Source organism: Plectropomus leopardus, chromosome 2 (assembly GCF_008729295.1).
Source record: "Plectropomus leopardus isolate mb chromosome 2, YSFRI_Pleo_2.0, whole genome shotgun sequence".
Lineage (NCBI taxonomy): Eukaryota > Metazoa > Chordata > Actinopteri > Perciformes > Serranidae > Plectropomus > Plectropomus leopardus.
In genome coordinates this window covers 28,817,495-28,838,680 of record NC_056464.1, presented here as the reverse complement: position 1 = coordinate 28,838,680, position 21,186 = coordinate 28,817,495, and the positions used below count along the sequence as shown (strand labels likewise).

The 21,186-nt window shown below is 38.2% G+C and overlaps 1 protein-coding gene across 10 annotated transcripts in view; it reads left to right on the top strand.

Annotated features, from left to right (window-relative positions):
* The window catches only part of LOC121958521 (calcium-dependent secretion activator 1-like), a 91,585-nt gene that overhangs the window by 31,351 nt on the left and 39,048 nt on the right, over positions 1–21,186 (top strand). For all 10 annotated transcript variants that reach the window (XM_042507568.1, XM_042507551.1, XM_042507532.1 and 7 more), the window contains exons 4-8: positions 9,485–9,565; positions 9,878–10,111; positions 12,106–12,227; positions 17,895–18,006; positions 20,853–20,992. In XM_042507568.1, coding sequence (XP_042363502.1) covers positions 9,485–9,565; positions 9,878–10,111; positions 12,106–12,227; positions 17,895–18,006; positions 20,853–20,992 — 689 coding nt within the window. The remainder of the gene's footprint in view (positions 1–9,484; positions 9,566–9,877; positions 10,112–12,105; positions 12,228–17,894; positions 18,007–20,852; positions 20,993–21,186) is intronic.

The following is a 21,186-nucleotide window of genomic DNA, read 5'->3' as shown; positions in this document are numbered from 1 at the left end:
AAATGAAAACAGTATCCTGTAGAGCCAGAGCCTTTCACACTGTAATCTAACATAAAATAACTGATTAGGTTTGCCTTCAACAAGATCAAAAGCCAAAATAAACCAAATCTCTGCACTAAAGAAATATTTCTCTATGTTGATTAAGATGTTAGAAGTTGACACGGAGGATTATCTACAGTGTCCACTCATTAGCACATTTCCTAATTAGCATGCCTTGGATGTCGCTTACACTCACACAAGAGAAGCTTTCTCTCACACTGCGCACTTTTTTAACACACACATATACAGACACATAGTCACACACAGCAAGTCTAAATATAGACCAGCTGCTTCAACTCCTCCAGGTCCCATCCAGCTCCAATCTAGCCCTGTCCGCCCAGCTTTTGTTCTCTACAAGAAACCGCCCCTGGCCTGGTGTGCTATCTGCTGCTAATGTCCCAGCATCCACCTGGGAATCTGTCATCAGCTGTGCTGTTAACTACCCGCCTGCTTCTGCTCCATCACCTTTAACCTGCTGTCAGCTTGGCTAACGCTGAAGCAGTGTCACCTTTATTTAGCTGCAGTGCTGCTGTCAGCTTTAGTAACATAGAGAGAAATTTACCTTTTAGCCAGTCTTATTTTATATGAGATTGCCTGTCCACCTATATTGAGCCTGTGGGCCATTGACAGCACTGACCTTTGAGTAGTTGTAGGTTTGATAAGATTGGGGTGCTGTGGGGCTCTGTAGGGGGTGGCTGTTAGTTGACACAGAGTCTAATCTCCAGCTCTACACTGTAAAATCTGACAGTTTATCTTACTTAAAATAATCTAGGAAACATATTGCTTAAAATTTAGCTGTATTTACTTAATTTTGTGTAAAAACTGTGTTAACAAGTGTTAGCAACTTCAGTAAACCAAGTTAGTCTGACTTAACTTGTTCATGTCATAAATACAAATACAAATATGATTGATTGGTTTGCAGCCAGCAGAATAAACAAGAGAGACACAAAAAAAGAGGTTTAATGAAACAATTTGATTGTATTTCTGTCTTTGCTGAGCAACAGTTTTGTGTGAAAGGCATTAAAAGCCTGTCCACTTGAGACACCTGTCTCAAATATAAGTCTGTTGAGCTCAGTGGTTTAAGCCAATAATAGCCCGGGTTATTAAAAAAAAGTCTTATGGTAGTTTAATAATCTGGTTTACTGAAGTTGTTTAAACTAAGAAAGATTAAGTGAATTAATCTTGTAATTTTTAAGTGGTAACAACTTCACAAAATTGAGTAAATAAAACTATATTTTAAGTAAACTTAACAATCAGATAAAAAGTAAACACAAATTAAGGTTAATAGTTACATTTACTCACATTTTTCAAGGTAATCTGTTTCCTAGATTTTTTAAAAAAGTAAAATCAACTTCTCAGTTTTACAGTGTACTTCCTCCCACAGCCACCACCATCTTTGCTTTTCACTGCTGTCAAAAGAGAGACGGGAGTAATAAAGGAAACCGGGCCCATCCCCCTGCACATTACATGCTTCAGAGTCGCTCCTCTCATGTTTGCCATTTTGCAGACGAGCTACAATCTGCACATAGTCACAGTGATCAGAATTATCTGCTGCTGCAGTGTTCAGATTGGCTGAGGTTTTGGGAATTTTCTCTGGACCTATAGATTTGGGTCTGTTGTGTTTTTGTGGGAGGGGGAGGCACACAGATGAGACAGTAAAAATGCAGCGTCAGACACCGACAAGCCAAGCGGCTGGATTTCCAGGCATGGCAGTGACAGTTCATTTGGGATTGCACGAGTCAGATGTCGCTGGCACCGCAGTCCAATAGTGCCCAGAGCTCTTGAGTGTTTTGACAGGCGGCACAGATCACCAGCAGCAGGGGGGGAAAAGAGCCGTTCAGGAACAGCTCAGGCAGGAACGCAATCAGTATCAGTCACAGTTATGATTGTGGGTGAATCTGTTTTTTTTCGCTTTTGGAAATGACGATGAAAAAAAACCCTGCTTGTGAGACTTCCTAGCACAGGATGCTCACCACTGTTTAAGTGTCGCTGCGTGGCAGAGCAGCACACAGTACGACTGTGCTGCAAGTGCAGACATTCTGCTGCAGCTGGTGGCAAAGTCTGATTATGTGCTCTACTAAACAGGAACTCTGGGTTATGTAGCAGGGTGGCTGTTTAGTGGCCAGCACTGGTAACACAGTAGACTTGACGGTTCACACTGACTGTCCTCCATTTAAGGCACCATCTGGCTGACATCGTTTCTTAGTGAGCACATCAGTGAACAGAATCAATTGTAGGAATAAAGTAACTCAGGAAAAATCCACGTCAGCAAAATATCTAGATTTACGAAGGCAAAGATTGCCAGAGTGAAATTTGCTCCACATTTTTTATAAGGGTAGCGTTTTCAAGTGTGTTTTTATCTGTGTCACACTTTTTTCTCATCCATGTCCTGTGTGTTACTTGATATCAGTCCGAGCTATGCAGCGCTTCTTGGTTGCGCACCCCTCCCCTCCAGTTAAAGGCTTAACCGTGACTTCAGCTCATTCTCTCTTAAAAAGGATTGCTGGAAGGGGCAGAGAATCAATATGGTAAAGCCTGAAAGACAAGGCCTGTTAATGTAATAGGAGTGGGTGAAATACCATAAGGCACAGAGAGGTCAGCGCTGGCACGCGTCCCAGCAGCAGGAGACGAGAGGAGTTTAGAGCACTGAATCACAAACAGATCAGGTGCTCAGTTGGAGAGACCGTGTGGCTGCATAGAGATGATTCTGTTGTTAGAGATAAATGCATTTAGTTCTTCTTTAGTACATTATACATTAATTCACAAAAATTGTAGGCTATCTTGCCGTCATGGGGACGACATCTCGGTTGCTTCCAGGTTGCTTAGTCAGTCAGTTCTGGTTATATCACTTACAGATCCTCATTGATACTGAATTTACAAATTGATATTACCATCATCATAAAAGGTCCATTGTGTAGGATTTAGTGGCATCTAATGGAGAGTTTATTGAACTGAAACTTCTCCTGTGTGCCAGACGTGTAGGAGAACTAAGGTGGGTCAACCGGAAAATGTAAGAGACAGTATTTGGTTTGTCTAATTTGAGCTACTGTAAAACAGCCCGGCAGACTCTGTGGTAGAGGACCCACACTGTATTTAGATATAAACGGTTCATTCTAACATAACAAAAACTTAGTAATGAATATTAGATTCCATTTCTGCTAATAAATGCCCTTAAATCCTACATACTGGACCTTAAAGACAATTTTGCCAAAATACAATGTTACCTACAGTGGATACAGAAAGGTACAAGAAAAATATAAAAGATCATGAATACAAAACCAACAATGAACCTACTTTTGCTGCTGCTTTGTATTGAAAATGAAAATTCAACATTTTTTACACTTTGCACTTATTGGTCAAAATTGTATTTTCCTTGCATTGTAACCAAGGGGTTATCTCCAGGTCTGAAAAGTGAGGCCAATGCTGAAGTGCCTTGAAACTACAACATGATGTTCATTTTGTAAATTTTAGTCCCAGTTAGAGTAACGTAGACAATAAAGCAGGGCATGCTTTAGGATGTGGCAACCTTGTAATTTACAGGTTGCTGTCAAGGTGGTGTCCTTGGGGTCGGTCAGATCCACCCCTCGCTTTTCCACAGCTCCACCCTCTTGTCCAAATGGTCACTTCCAGCTCCACAAAACCAAGATGACGATGGCCAGAATGCCAGACTCAAGTATTCAAAACAGTAGTTCACGCACCGATGGTCTACATCTCGACGTCAGCACCCATTATTTTTTCACAGTTGATGATTGGAACTCACACTAGTCTTCACCTCAAAGGGCTGGGTGATATGGCCTAAAAATATAGATTGAATGATTTTTTTCTGCTACATGACATAAATCCTTCACAGCAGACCTACCTAATACAACAAACAAATCATACAGTAAAACAATGCTGCAATATATATACAATAATTTCAAAAATAGTCACAAATCAGCTTTAAAATTATACAAGATATCCTCCTTCAAGCAGAATTTATCAGATCTATTTTAAAAAGCAATAACTGAAGGAGCTCGCACTACGTCCTCTGGAAGCTTGTCTTTATGCTTTTGCTGCACAAAGTGTAAAGAAGTTTCTTCTCTTTTCAGAGACACACCTTAGTGGAAGTAACTTTAAAGAATTCCCTCTAAAATCATATCTATTATTGCAAAAGTGGATAGCCGGCTCAGCTGAAATATCATATATTCTGTGGACAAGCTTATATAACTCAATCATGTCGCCTCTGTGTCTCGTGTATACTGGAGCTGGTTAATCTCAGATTTTTTAACACCACATCTGATTTATGATTTTAATCAATTTTAACTGTACATCCATGCAACTTATCTCTCGCAATATAAAAACACAAGCATCTGTAATGGCCACTGGGACCGCTTCCTCTCATATGGAATACGAGAGGAGAATTATTCTATTAAAGTGACCTGTTTTTTAGCTGCCGTCCTGTGCAGTGCCACATACTTCTCCAGCTTGGCTGCACGCCTCAGTTTGAGATGCTGAAATAAAGCAGTCATGCTTTAGTTGCCACAGACTTTCGACAAAACTTGCGGAAGGTGGTTTGCCCAAGGTCAGATACCGCAATACCAAACCATCCCGGGTGACTGAGGAGGCGCTGACTTTTTTTTGAGGCAAACTCCTCACTTTTGTTAGTGGCTGCTCTCATGTTGATATTTTACCTGTCTCAAAAGAAGGGGGAGGTGTCGTCACTATGAACTATGGGAGTAGAAGTTTACTAATTGAATTTTCCAGTGGTGGAATGTAACTAAGTACATTTACTCAAGTACTGTAGTTCAGTATGAATTTGAGGTACTTGCACTTTACCTGAATATTTTTTTCATACTTCTTTATACTTTTATTTCACTACATTTAAGAGGGAATATTTTATTTTTTACTTCACTGCATTTGTTTGCAACAGTTTAAGTTACTTTAAATTGTCAAGCAAATGCAAAGGTTTATTTGATGTTTTGTTATAAATCAAATCACCAAACAGTTTAAACGAGTAAAGCTGCAACAATATTTGTAATAGTTGAGTTTTGGGGTTGTTATTTTTTTCTTTTTGTTTTTTTTAAATTATTTTTTGACTTTTGGGGTGTTTTTAAGTTTTATGGATTTTTTTCTTTAAAAAAAATAATATTGAGATTTGAGATGTTTCATTTTCTTTTTTTCTTAAATCATTTTGAGTATTTTTTTGTGTGTGCGTGTTTTTTCTGTATTGGGTACTTCTACTTTTAGTAATTTAAGTACATTTTCCTGATAATTCTAACCTACTTTTACTTAAGTAATCATTCTTAATGCATGACTTTAACTTACAACAGAGTATTTTCACAGGGTGGTATTAGTAATTTTACTTACTAAGTATTAAGTAAGAGTTCTAAATACTTATTCAAACACTAGAATTTTTAGCACAAAAATCAGGCTACAGGAAAAAACACAGAGTACTTATTTTCTAGCATACAATAAAATAATACAATTATTTTTAACAACACCGTGTTTCAAGTTTGTCATATATCTTGTTGTCAGCTCACAACAGAATGAGAAATATTTCCCATTTAACTCTTCAAACCAGACCAGCAGTTTTCAAAGAGATTTGGCAATCTTTTAATATATATTTATATTTATATATATTTTATATATTTTCTGATGCCATGTACAAGACGATTTCTTTAAACCCCATGGAGACAAGAGAAGGATCTGCACTTTCCATTAATAAAGCAGTGCATTTATTACCAGTAATCATGGACAGTTGACAAACCACACCTTGTTTCATTTGGCAAGAGGGATGTCAGATATATCGACCAGTAGGTGAACAAAGGATCTCAAACCCATTCATCCCTTTAAGAATTTCAAATATTGAATTCCAGTTATGTTTGAATTTATCACTTTTCCAGAACATGTGAAGAAGGTTACCTGTCTCTGTTTCACATCTACGGCAAAAAGCCTTTTTGGGGTAAGATATGTACTGTGGATACTAAACTGCAAAACTTTACACATTCAGAGTAATCCATAGAACCCATAAATTCAAATTATTTGATAAAATTGATTTATCATTCAGCCCTAGCACCCTGTTGTGCATGGATTCTTAAAGTTAGAAAGTGAACAAATCTCAACAGAAAAAAATACACATATAAACTGGGTGGCTTTCTGAAGTAACATTGTCAAATAAATACATGTTTTTACAGCCAGTCTTATTGCCAACACACTGCAAATTTCGGTTGAAAAATGTTACTTTAACAAGCTGACACATTTTTTATTCCAAATATTCACTTTGTCTTGCGCCCACTATAAAAAGGAAAAAGTCAAATATGTCCTCCATGAAAACCATAGCATCGTATTCCCCTCAGTGTTAAAATGCAGCATTTGTGTGTAAAACTCAAAAGTTTCTACAATAACAAAACTACCGGGTGAGACGAGGTAGATTTTATTTTTCACTGAGAACTTGCTCGACATTGCTTTTTGGAGAGCTTTGTGACTCCCTAGGTACAACTGTGCTGCTGATACTATGTCTCAGTTAGGCTCCTTTCCTCATAGAGGAAATGCTGGTGACTGGTGAGTCACAACATCACATCTGACAAGAATGAGCCGTTTTGGCTGAGAGAATAACTGAAGAGGTGAAGCATCTAGAGGCAGAGAGCAGGAGAGAGAGACATCAACCCTCTCTTCTATTTCCTTGTGTCAGCTAATATAAAACTCCCATTCATTATTGATGTGAGGGAGCCATGAATTTCTTTGCTTTTCATTACTCTGGGGTGAAAAACTAGGCTAAAAGATGTCAGGCGTTTTTGCCCGGAGCTGATATTGTCCAGTGCAGGAAATTTTCAAACATTTAAAAAAATATGTATGTTACATCACTTTTTTCTCTCAATGGGCCAAAACAGTTTCAAGTCAAAGCTTTTTTTGTCACTGTGAATATATTTTATTCTCCTAATTTATGGATATAATATTTAATATTTGACTGCCCTTCTCTCAGCTCAGAGAAATGAATTTTCATTTTTCTTATTGCTTATTACTTACTTATTACTTATTACTTGTCCATGCATTGTCTCTTTAGTGATGACAGCATGTTTCCTGTGAGGGATTGATGAATTTCCTTTTGATTTTGATTTATTTATGTGGGCTGCCACACCATGTTGCTATGATTGCAGCCTGTTAGGACAAACTGGAGCTCTAATTAGCCTTTTTATGTTGTACTCCATACCATTCATCATCATTACCAATCTCAGTGAGCACCTTTGGATTGCATGGTCATATTTGTTTCAATCTACATTTGGTCTATCTTAGATATCTATCATTTAAACCATGCTATACCTCAGAGTAAGCATTAAAATTGAACTCCAAAAACATATCAAAACAAGGTCTCTTAGCGGTCTTGGGGAGTATAGCTGTGCATGGGAAAGGCTTTTTTAAGCCTTTTGTGTCTCCAGTGAGCCACACAATGTCTGATAAATTGCTTTGAGTGATGTCACTTTAAGAAATTTCAGTTGGGGCTGCAGAGCTCATGTTTGAAACCAAAAATAATATGTTTATAGGTAGAAATAAGTGAGTCTGCAGACCTGCTCCTTGCTAGTAGTTCAAGGCTAATGTGGCCATGTTAGAAATTTATTGTATACCACAACCCAATCTTCGACCAAACGTAATGACAAAGGCAAAGAATGCATGGAATAAAAAACAGCATCACTCTAGATCTGCGGCATTGATTATGGTCCTTTCAAAAAATTGTCTGTCCCTGAGGTCCAACAAACTGGTCAAATGACTGTTCTTCTCAATAAAACATCTGAAAAGCCTGTTTTTGAGCTATGCTGTAGGTTTGGCCAGTATCTACTTTTTACACCTTCCTGAAATTTCAACTGAGTATACAGTATGTGAAGGTATTTGAGTGCAGTGCTACCACCCCAATCCCCAACCCTGACCAGCAAGTTTCTCTTTGCTCTTTCAGTCTAAAAAAATAAACAGTATAAACAAACAAAGTGTCAAAAAAGGTAAAGTTCATTCCCTAATCCCCTTATTAGACCGAGGAATGCTGGCCAGCTGTTTAGAGTCCTGTAACCTTATCCCCACCCTTCACCGCTCTGAGTGGCAGTATCTGTCAGCTCAGCTGCCTGTTCCACCAGCAGAGACTGGAGACTGACCTCTGGTGGAAAATGCTGTGCACTGCATACATTGAGTTTGATAGATGGAGGAGCATCTATATTTTTTGATGGTATTGAAAATTATACCAGTTGGATTTCTAAATACCCTACTACACCATAATACCGTGATACCGCCCAAGCTAAACATACTTTGTTTGTTGATCAGTGGAACAGTGTGAAACTGATGGCATTTGACAGCATCAAAAGGATGCACGTTCATGTAACGTTCTAGATCATTTTTTGACTGCTATCCTTGGAACCATTATTCCCTTTATGCGTCTTTAATACTTTTTACTAAGTGAATATTATTATATTATTCTTGTATATAGGATACTTTCCAGGGCTCTCTTAAACATCATTTATTTCTTAATTAGGCACACATTTATTGTTGTTTATGTACAGTCATTTATTTATGCGTCTGGATCATATATCTGCTTATTTTTAGTCTTTTATATGTTTAGATTCCTGGAAATTTGTTTTTAGACGCCTCAGGGTTAGGTACCAGCTGCTGGCTTTTCTCTTGATTATTCAGGATACTCCATCTATTGTGTGACAGGGTATAATTTTGTGGTTCATAAATGCATGGTTCTGATCAATTAATTACATGTTGCACATTCTGATTTTGGTTGAATCTCACCTGTTTATACTAACCCGTTTTTTGGTTTGTCACACCGAAGATGGCTCTTTAGCTGAAATGCATTCGTGTCCACAATTGCCGTAAATAAATGAAGTCTTATGAATGCCAGTGGTATTTTTTCTTTTCTGTTGTCAGGATGTGTATGGTGTCATGTGCGTGTACGTCCTCATGAAAGCATTGCTCCATAGTACTGTTAGTGTGCCTTTTAAATTCATGAATGACTTCAACAAAATGGTTTTTGTCCAATATTAATTTTTTTTAACATCCTACTCTCTTAAGCACAACATGTTCACTTCATTGATTTTCTGTACTTAGTAAATTATCTGGACTGTTTAAAATCCACCCATCCTTTATTCTAGCTCATTTCTGCACAGGTCAAAAGGAGCTGTAATCTCAGCGTGGACCGAGTGAATGGTCAGGAAATGTATTCACTATGTAAACTGCAATTGTAAAAAAAAAAGAAAAAAAAAACAAAACATACTAACAAACCCCCAAAATGTATCATTACATGTTATCAATAATTTATGCAAAAAACATATAGTGTGTGACATATTAAAGGATTTCTCATCCGTCATGGTAATTGATGCTGGGAGAGTTAGGTGACCTTTGACATCAGTGCCTGCCTGTATTAAAGTATTGCAGTATTCAGTGTGACCTCATTGACCTCCTCCTCTCTTTTTATCAATAGTTGGACAACCTGGATGAGCAGGCTGCACAGATCAGGAGAGAGCTTGATGGCCGTCTTCAGATGGCAGACCAGATTGCAAGGGTGAGTCAGACCCTGCAGGGGGCTCTTTAATATGCTATCTTATATACTTAATATGTCACTAATAAGGTGTAACTTGTGTAAACATTACAGTGGGAGCTTCAGCCCACTGAAACAATTGTGCATTTTCAAAGAATGTACATTTACACATTTTATTGTGTTTGTTTCATGCTAAATTAGGTATCCATCATCTGAAAAAGAGACGCCTACACTAAGCTTGCTTTTGTTTTTTTCTCATTTTGGAAGCTCCAACATTTACGTTGTTGTCATAAAGGCTTTGATTGTTTGCTGAGTCTTCTCTTGTTTTGTCAACAGGGCGGTAAGTTCCCCAAATTTGTGTCAAAAGAGATGGAGGCCATGTTTATCGAGGAGCTCAAGTCCTCAGTGAATCAGCTGATGGCCAATCTGGAGAGCATGCCAGTGTCAAAGGGAGGGGAATTCAAACTCCAGAAGCTGAAACGGGGACACAATACCTCCATCATCGACATGGGCCAGGAGGACGAGAACCAGCTGTCCAAATCCGATGTGGTTCTGTCCTTCACTTTGGAGGTACAGTGCTTTGGGGATATGACTGGATAATCAAATGTCTGTGATCTTTTTGACATAGATCTCAGGATTTCTAACTATAGCCAGATGCAGCAAACATTATTTCATTAGAATATCTAAACCCAATGAAAAACTACATCCGCCTTAACCAGACCACATAAATCAGAGCTGTTGTCGACTACTTGTCTTCTCCAGACTAAGTATAGAAACAGACAGCAGACCTGTTCAGGGGATTGAACAGACGCTATGTGAAGAACAGACTGACACACACACACACACACACACACACACACACACACACACACACACACACACACACAAACCTTTTTACCTGCTACTTAATGGGAAACGTGACTCATCTTGTTATCAGCTTGTCTGAGATGAGCTATCACCCCAGAACAGGGAGCAATTGCACCTCAACTGATGCCGTGCTATTTCAGAAGCAGGAAGTACATAATGGGCAAAGAATGTGACACTGTTTTTTCCGTTGTTCCCTCACACAGAGGTGGGCACACCTATACAAAACTTGACGCTGAAATAATTTGCACATTAGCAGCAGTAAGCTTTCTGTGTGAGCTGGTGATTCCATAGTGCTTTAGTGAAGCTTATTTTTTTTAACAAGTCTGTTTACTTTCTAAGTGGCTGGCTGCAGCAGCTGCCAGAAATCCCTCATCAACAAACTGGGAAATCTGTGGAGAATATAGTTGGAATCAGCTGCAATATAGTTCTGTAGCATTGTTGATCCCTGTGGACAAAATCATGGAAATATTAATATGATCATCATGTTCAGAGATTTTTTTTCCCTTTACAATACTTTTGGAGAGTGAAAATGGCTATTTCATCATGCTATAATTGCAGCAGTTTATTCTTGATAAACTATAAATTTTATTATTATTCTTATTGCTATATTGGAGGAGGTTATGCCTTATTGATTGTAAGTAGACAGATATCAAAGGGCTCGAAGGTGGAACACCCCAAATATCTATTGTTTTGAATACTTAACTCCTTTAACACATTATTCCAGTGGTCTTTTGTAGGCATATGATGATATGAAAATTTCACACCATGATTATCCTGTTCAAAATACTTGCGATTCACATTATTATCCTGACAATCATAAAATTATGCTGCAAACTCTAAAAATGGTCCAAAAAATGGTATCACTTACCTTACATTTTTGTACATTTTGTTAAAAAAAATAATATTTTGATTGCATTGCACATAGGACATAGGATTTCTTTGTGAACATCCTTTTTAAAGACAAAATACAGTCGTAGAAAGCCAGGCTTTTCAGCTATTTGAAAAGGCTTGCGACAGGAAATATGTCAGTGTAAGAGCTTTTGTTTTCTTTGAGCTTGGTGCGTATGCAGCATGTGAAGTTTTTTCTTTTTTTTTTTTTAACTTTTTTTTTTAATCACGATCTGCAATATATTTGGATACTGTCCCATTGCTGTAATGTTTTTAAGTACATGAGCCAACCTAGCAATATACTTAGCGACCAATATTTAAACAGTGACATTCAAATAAAAATGTATTGGCATCACAAAGACATCTGTGGATCTGGTGGACACTTTCAAAAGTTAAAAGTTGCTTTATTATGCTGATGGCACATATTTCTGCCTTTGGTTGTCCCACTAGGAGTACAACTGCGACAATATAAGAGTTACCTCTGGCACTGTTAGTACTATATTGTATTCACTGAGCGATTACAAGACTACATACAAGATTATGCCCACAAGCAGTTTCAGTGATAGAGAGTTGTACTTTACAAGAAGGATAGCTGTAATTTTTATGGGTTGTTCTAGAGGAAAATCTGCTAATCTGAAACCACCAGCTACAAATGTGAAAGTGGCTGGGATAGTATTTCTAAAATATCCATCAAACTCGAAGGATTTGCCGCCTTCATATCCACTGTTGACTTTTTGCTCTATGACTTGTTTCAAGAGATGAATCACTCGTCGTCTACAACCTTTGCTGAGGTGTCTGTGCTTCTCCAGGTGGTGATCATGGAAGTGCAGGGGCTGAAGTCTCTGGCTCCGAACAGGATTGTCTACTGCACCATGGAGGTAGAGGGAGGCGAGAAACTCCAGACCGACCAAGCAGAAGCATCCAAGCCAACGTAAGGGCCTGAGCATATTATGATCACACATTTATGTACATTTGATTCATTACAAGCGCAAATCACAGTAGCTGCAACAAAGTGTGTATTGTATAAATAGTATATATTTTATAAATAGGACCTTTGAAAGTTGAAAAGGACATTAATTAACAGGTATTGCCATCAGCCTTAGCATCTGGTTTCAGGTATAAGATATTCAGACAATTTTAAAGAGAATGTAAAATGGTTTTCAGTCTCACCAAGGAAAGTCCTTAGAAGGTCACATTTGTTGTATCTTTATCATTTTGTATGCAGTCAAAATTTGACCTAAAGTGTATCAGAATTTTTTAATATATTTCCATATATTTTTTCAATAATCTATTTCAAAAAAGGGCATTTCAATTTTAATTCAATAATTTAACAATGTTTATGTTTAATTTGCACTGTTGAGATTCTGCCACATTCTTTTATTGATCTTTGATGCGTCCTGTGAATCACACACATCCTGAGTGTAATCCTCTTGCTAGAAAGTAGAGCAAGCCTTCATAGCCAAATCACATCTCATAGGGTTTTTTTGGTCGTAGGAGGACATTTCCAGCGCTCTTGCTTGTGTTCTCAGATACATCATTCACTCTGAGAGGCACTTTGCATGTGAGACAATGTATCTAAAAAGAAATGGGACTGCACAGTTGAGCCACACTTGAATTTACTTACTTATTTCTTTGAAATGTATCAATTATTTGGTCCAGAGCAGCATTAACTGCTCTTGCAGTCAGCACACACCTTCACCAGAACCTGCACCTAATGGAGTTTAGGTTTAATGGAAATGTGGTGTTGTGCTGTGAAACTTTCTAAACCTGTGGAAAAAGATAGAGATCCTCTTCCGTCCCTGTTTTGTTAAAGCTGCCTGAGTCAGTCATGATTCACAGCTGAACCCAAAAACCTATTTGACTGGGTGAATTCTGACTCAACAGACCAAGTTGTGGAAATTCATTGTAATCCTGTAGTATATCAAGTATGACAATGAAATGGCGTCATTTGTAGATTTCCTTCCCTCCTTTGAGAATCCCGGTGGTTTGCATGTATCCTAAAATACTCTGGGTTCATTGTGTAGTAGGGAATTTCTATGTAGGTTATTGTAAGTTTACTGTCAACGTCATCTTCCAGTCTGTTGCTATGAAATGATGGCATGAGAAAAAAAAGATCACTTTTGGTACAGTTTGTAGCAGCTGTGCTTCGTTTTGTGTTTTGGCAAACATTATAGACTCAGGCTTGGCTTATGTAAATTATATTATCAATTTTTTTAAGCAAGCGCAAGAGTATTGGTATTATGTAAAACAAGAGTTAAATTGTTAATAATCCAAGGCTGCTTAGGGCACATTTACTCTCATATAGCACCTTGGAATCACAATAGTCAAATACCATGTTGACATCAGTGTTTTTTCTATTAAGATGTGAATTAAGGTCATGAAGTTAACCAGAAAGAATAAAGCCAAAGCTCACTCAATACTTTGCAGAGTACAGACCAGATAATACACCCCCTCTTTACCCCAAACGAAGATGGCTACAATCTCGTGACCTCATGTAGACTTTGGAAGTAAGTTTCTAGCTGGATAATTAGCAGGATAATAGTCAGTTTTCATAAGGTTGATGCCATATTCTTCTACTTGTATTGCAGGTCAATTACACTGTAAAGCCCTCTGAGGCAAACCATGTTTTGTGATAATGGGCTATATAAATAAAACTGACTTGACTTGACTTGACAGCACGTTCATTTATGGATTATCGGATGTCACAGCAGACTATTACCTTTAGATGATACAGTTTATGTTAATTGTCAACAGTCGTGTTAGTGCCTTTTAGCAACTGAGAGTGCAACAAATAGACCGCTGCATAGCTAGCCAGCGGCTACGCTTAACAGATAGTTTAGAAATGTAACCTACAGACTGTTTCATTTTCGTGTCAAAAAAACTAAATATTATAGGTATCATAAAAGGCACAAGATACAAGGTAGATTTATTAGTCATTTCTTAAAATATAGTTTAAAAAATTAAATTATATTTGTCCTTGATCCTACTACATCTTTGGAGTTGAAGGATGAATTCATTAAAATCACCAGTTAGTAATTGGTGAAAGTTGATAATTTAAGCAAACTTTAAGGCAGAACAGTTGTGTAGGATTGTATTAGAATGTACAGGTGTACAAAGCTGAGTGACCGCTAAGTTGGTGTATATGAGTATGTCATTTACTTTAAAAAAGCTTGAAAATGCACCTTGAAAACTCTTGAAAAGAAAAGATGTTGAAACCCTGAAAACATTATAGCCTCACTTCTTGTTATTCTAGACCAGATTCATAACAATGATGGCACCCTTGTGAATGCAAGAATTATATTCTGCTAAATATATCTACCTTTTTCCCCACCTAATTAACTAGAATTGCACACAGCACAAGATACAAGAGAAAATGTCTATGAAACATTCATGCAAATACGAGCTATTTTAAGCCCCACATGTCTTCTTCTGATCTCCCTAATTCAAGAGCCATTTTATGAAGAGAGTATGAGAGAGATGGAGGAACATGAATGAGAGAGAGGATTAGAGGAGAACAAGGCGAGGGTAATGTGTGTGAGTGTGTGTTTGTGCGGGTACGTACACACAGAAACGCACATGAAATACATGTATTTATGTACATTATACTGCAAGTTATTTGCATGCAGTAATTGCCTGAGTTGCTCTAACAAGCATTCAACCTACTATTGTGATTTTACACTTTATTCGATTGATATTCTTAATGTTACAACAATTTTTTGTCATCTTGTGATTCTACTGTTTATGTTTTCCTTTGACCCACTTGAGCACACACATCGTTTCATATATTTTAAGAGCTGAAGGAGCACAGTGCTGTCACATCGGTTAAATAGACCTTAGATTGATCCACAAGGTCACCTTCATGCCAGCACAATGCTTCCGTCGGAAATCAACACAGCTCCCCACCAGCTCCTCACCGTCAGTCAGCAGCTGCTGTGCATGTGTTGGAAATGCAGCGTCTTTGTGTACATGAAGTTGCATTTAATTATGAATGTTAGAGATGGTTACAAGGAAAACAGCTCTCCGAGGCTGGAAATTGACACCATGTCCTCTGTGCATCACCACAGAGAGGGAGTTTATATTATGTTGCTATGGCTGCACGAGGCTGCACATGTTGGCAGTCCCAGCTGGCAGCGGGAAGCAACATATACAAGCCCGTTTATGTTGTGTAGCATGATTACTGTAAACTGTATTTTCTCTGCATTTTTGTTCCGTTAATCCTTTTGGGCATGTGGAGGCAAAGCTGGTGATGAGGTTTAGTTATGATTATTATTAGTTTACTCTTAAAAGATAGGTACACCATTTTTCGAGTCTCTCATAAAACAATATTCACATGCCCATATGAACATCAAAAAATATTTGGTTGCTTTAATCATTCCTCCTGTCCATAATGGCCACAAATCATCATGATCTATTCTTAAAAAAAATCATTGCAAATATGGGGGACAAAATTTAAACATAAAAACTGAAGTTCAAAGTAAGCTTATAGAAGGCTTCAATAGTCTGAGTTAGGGCTCAGTTATGCTCAATGTTACACATATACAGACACAGATAGAGCCTTCTGTCCATACTCAAGGGTCATTTTGTCTGTATTCATGCAAAATTTTTATGAATTTCACGGATATAGAGGAAAAGGAGCAGAACCGCCGGAGGTTGTGGGGACAGTGTTGCGTAGTTCAAGCGAGATACGAACCGTAGGAGACGACAAAGACATTTTTATAAATGGCAGAATGGAACCAGTTGGTAATAAAAAAAAGAATGAATTCTCCGTCAACATTTGATGCATTAAATGGCCTCACAGACCAACACCATCTACAACACAGCCTCCGTTAAAACTCAAAACCACTGCCTCTGTTGTTCTCTGAATCTTTTAACTCTGCCCTCTAGTGCCATCCATTGAAATGGGTGATGTTTTAGTACATATCAAGCAGGTATCTTCTAAACTCCTTCTTTATAGTATTTTAGTATCTTTGAGATACTTGGGCTTGGTGATGTCTTCTGAATTGGCACATGTTGATGTCCACGATAAAACAGTGAAGAAATCGTTTTGTTTGGGAGGCGAAACATACTTCTGAATTGTCATCTTTATGCATTATAGTAGATCATTACAGTCAGACGAGACTGATGAGTGGCGGAATTGAGACGATATTGATAAGTGACAGTGGCAAATCAACATAGTGGGGGTGCGAAAAACCCGGTCACTAAAAAGGGTATCACTTAGCCCATTTGGCAGCCTACAGTTCATCTGGTAATCAGAGTTTTTACTTTGAAGCACAAAATGAAATCCATTAGCAGTACCGCCCTGGTCAATGACTGACTAACCATCTGTTCATCCACTATGGCTCAGCAAGGAAACACATAGAGGGAAATCTTTACTCAAATGATGTAACTTGATGTGACTAACTCAGACTACTGAAGCCTCGTCTTGGCTTTGGCTGACCTTTGGAAATAATTTTTTCACTGAACGAGGACTGTGAATTTTGATCCACATTGCTTACATTGAAATCACTTTGACATCAGCATCTTAGCTAAGAAAAAAAAAGAGAAAATATCCTTTCAGCTTTGACTCTTAACTACAGTCTTGGGGTCATATTTTGAACCTCTTACTTTGTGCTTTGAGTTCGGGTCTCCCCACATTTTTTTCCCAAGTATAAAGACATGCAGGAGGACTGGAGACCCTTACCTGCCTCTCAGTGTGAATCTTAGCTTGAATGTGCTCCATGTGGTGTGGTATGTCAAACTGTGTCTTCATTTCTTCATGTTTTAAGTATGTGAAATGAGATTTGGCTAGAAATTATATTGTATTTTCTCACTTGATTCACCCCTGTGTGTAGAAGACAATCTACAAATAAATCATCTCTGCTTTTGAGACATGCCTATGATAAGGGGTTAAATAAATACAATACACTTGACAGCAGAAGTTTAATTTTAGCCAGTCTGTAGCATCGTTGGCCGTTACAGACCCACAAAATAATGTTGGCTGATAAGGCAGGTTTTTTGTTATATAATAATCTTGCCTAGTGCAGCTTTAAAGATGTCTGGTGTATAAATAGCAGGAATGCATTTAGAACAAGTGACAGCGCGACGGAAGAAGAAAGTGTGCGTTTGTTATCTTCTGTGGTTTTATCTTGACATTGACATACTGTAGATCTGTGGGACTCTGCAGTATTTTTTCCTTTATAAGTCAGTCCCCCACCATCTTTCGTCTGTGATAAATATATATCATGGTGTGTGAATGTCTATGAGCAATGTAATGTTTCCCCTCTGATGTATACTGCAATCCCTGTGGTCCAAAAAAAACTGTCAGCTGCTATTTCAACACCGTGTTAAAGTAAAGTATCTCAAAACAGAGATTTCATTTCTTTGATTGCTGCATATTTTTTTGTCTGTTTTATGTTGTTTACTGAGTTTTTTTTTCCCGATGTGATTTCAGTCAGAAAATGTTGAAAATGAGGCGAAATCTCTCTATCACATTTGAGCTTTTATTGATAAGTTATAGCGATTCAGTGATTACTGGAGATGAAGTCATCATGTGAGATCAATGTGCTGCCATGCTGTCATGGAAGCTAACCTCCAGGGTGTCTTTTGTTGTGTCTTTCAGCTGGGGGACCCAAGGGGACTTCACCACCACACACCCTCTCCCTGCTGTCAAAGTGAAGCTGTTTACAGAGAGCACAGGGGTGCTGGCACTGGAGGACAAAGAACTGGGCAGGGTAACACTTCTATTTTTTTTTATTTTTACTAATACAGAAATGCTCTGATTTCAACACCGCTGGGAGAATACTGTAAGCAGGACTCATGAGTTGCATTGATGAACATCAAACTAGCAACATACCACTTCTTTGGCTTATAGAAACAAACATAGAAATACACATATTGATCAGCCAGAGTGTCAAACCCACTGACAAGTGAAGTAAATAACATTCATTATGTCTTTATAATGCATTGTTCTGCTGAAAAACCTTGTGTCCCAGCATTCATGTGGATGCCCTTAACACCCAAATACTACTCACTGAATTCAATTGAATATACTTTATTTCCAACATTTTAAAAAATACTCTGCATATGAAAAAAAGTGAACATATATAACAGATTATAAATAAGCAACATTAATTTACATTTCATGTCCAAAAAGGAGTAGGAAGAAGCAAAATGCTTGTCTTATCCTATCCCTGTTCTAATTTAACCCATTAATCCACAATCATAAACCAACTCTCTGCCTAAGTGTCCATCCCCACACCATAACAACTCTGTTCATGATCTTTGTAAAAATAATCAACACTATCCTAATATAGAAATAAAGAAAACTGTATAATAAAGAGATGTTTTGATTTGTAATTACTTACCTGCACAAATTGCTTGGTTGCCTATGCAGCTTTTCAACCACTTTAGAACAACCCCTGTGATTCTATACCTTTACATTTTGTTGATTAATTTGTCATGATTTGTTTCATCAAATGCTTTTTTTTTTATCTATAAATACTCCCACTGTATAATTTTTGTTGTCTATACAAGTCATGGTAACATCACTCCCTGATAGCAGTGCCCCTCTAATAGGATAATGCGCCACAGTGCAAAATGACATAGAGCTCAAGCGTCTACTTGGCCTCAAAATTCCCAAGATCCCAATCAATTCAAGCATCTGTGGGACGCACCGGTACCACAGAGGTCTTGTGTCCGTGCCTCAACCTGTCAGAGTCAAGTCCGATCCATGGTGGGGATCTGACCTGTTGAGGCATGAACACAGAACCTCTGGAGGTGTCCGGTGCTGTCCGGCAGCAGATTGCTGGGGCGAGATGGATTGCGAGATAGGGTAACGCCACGTTAACAGATGCTCAGTCGCATTGGGATCTTGGGAATTTGAAAGCCAGGATGATGCCTTTAGCTCTTTGTCATGTTCCACAGGCCATTCCTGATCAATTTTTGTGGTGTGGAGTGGTGCAATTTTCCTGCTGGGGGGAACAGTTTGCATGGGTGTTGCATGTTAAGTGGCAACCACCTGAATGCCATGACCCAAACGTTTCCAGCAGAATAGTGCATTGCAAAAAGTTGATTAATGTATTTCACTTCAAGATGCATTTCATTACTAAACAGAGCAAAGCAGGTTCTGGATCAGAAATTACTTCACATTCTCTACTGTTTGATAGTTTTACCATTTTTAACTGACTGTGTGGAGGTTTGGGGCAAAAACTAAAAAAGTTCATTACGCTGACTATCGATTTTTGAAAAAAATAAAGAACAATACGCATCATTCACAATGTTGGATATTGGATCACACTAACTCATTATACTTATAGTAAAAATAATTAAAAATTACCAGATCTTGTGGAATTTCAAATGACAAGGATAATGTTTAAAATAACCTAAAACCAGGAAATTGTTCAGTGATAGAGAGTGGTGTTATAATTTAAGGGGACATTTTTGACAATTTCTTTTGTCTTATGCTCTTCATTGTCTGTATATATTACTTTTTTTTCTGTCTGTCCACTTATTTATATGATCATTTCTCTTTTTTTTTCTCTTTTGTAACATGTTCTAAATGAATTATCAAATCATATCACCTGTTGGTGATTTTAATGTTGTGGCTGATCACTGAAAGTCTTAAAAGCTTTTTTTTGCGTCTAAAATAGTGATTTTAGTTTCAGTTGAAGTCATCTGTAACTGTGAGACATTCTTATTTTAATAAGTTCAGCTGAGTCCTGAGTGTGCCACCACTTAAATGTGATTCAGACATAACCTTTTGATTTTTTTGCGAGTTGAACATGAGGTTGGCAAAATGAGAACATCTTTTTCGCATCCCAAAAAAGCAGCTCTGCTTGAATTTTGACTTTTATCTGAGCATTTGTGCAAGGCCTGGAAGAGGGAGAACATTTTGTGTGTGATCGTGCATCCAGCAAACACTTCTCATTTTGATACTTTCACATGACACTTGTGTTTGAAATATTTGAGGGAATTATGTCGCAGTACTTCCCTCGTAAGATAGAAGTAGGGTAACAAAAAATTCCCAATTTTTTTTTTTACATCAGATTCCTGATCTTTAAGCCTTATTTAACTCTGACGCAAATGTAGAGAGAGAGGAAAACATGTATCAATTCACCACCCTGCACTTTCCCGAGGTGTAAACGTGTTAAGTTACTGTGATAGATGGTTAAAGGGAGATGGTGTTGCTGGTTTGCGTTCGGGCAGCGGCGCCTCAGACGTCCCTGTAGTGGCAGTGACCTTGGCTGGGACAAGGCTCTTTGATCTCCCACTGCAGCAGAGTTGGCAGGAAGGCAGGCTTCCTCAAAGCTCTTTAACTCAGCAAAGAGAGATTAGGCCTCCTCTTCGGGGAGGCAGAGCAAAGCGCTGTTCTGTTTCTCTACCCTCACTCACTTTATTCTTACACTTTCAAAAAATGTGAAGCACAAACACACATAATCGCCAGCCCTTGCAGAAACGCTGATTGGTGTTGCTGAATGTTGCACAGGATGAGATCAAAGATTCACCTCCTGGATATAAACAATGCTCATAATCATTGATTCTTCCTTTTTGTGTTGTTTTTTTTTTTTTTTGAGTGCAGGTTGTCCTCCACCCAACTCCTAACAGCCCCAAGCAATCCGAGCTCCATAAGATGACCGTGACCAAGGCGTGCCCGGACCAAGATCTGAAGATCAAACTGGCTATACGAATGGACAAACCACAGAACATGAAACACTGCGGGTAAGAGATGTGCTGCCAAATAAGCTGTGTAGTGACGTTCCTATGTGCCTTTCATTTTCCATGTTTTTCTTATAGAACTCCAGCCCTCTCAGCTCCTTGGCCTCATTTCTAGTCACGTACCATGGAAAAATACTGTGAAGTGCACTACTCCCCCTGGTGGATGCCAGTTTGTAGCTTAGATTTTTATTCTTTAA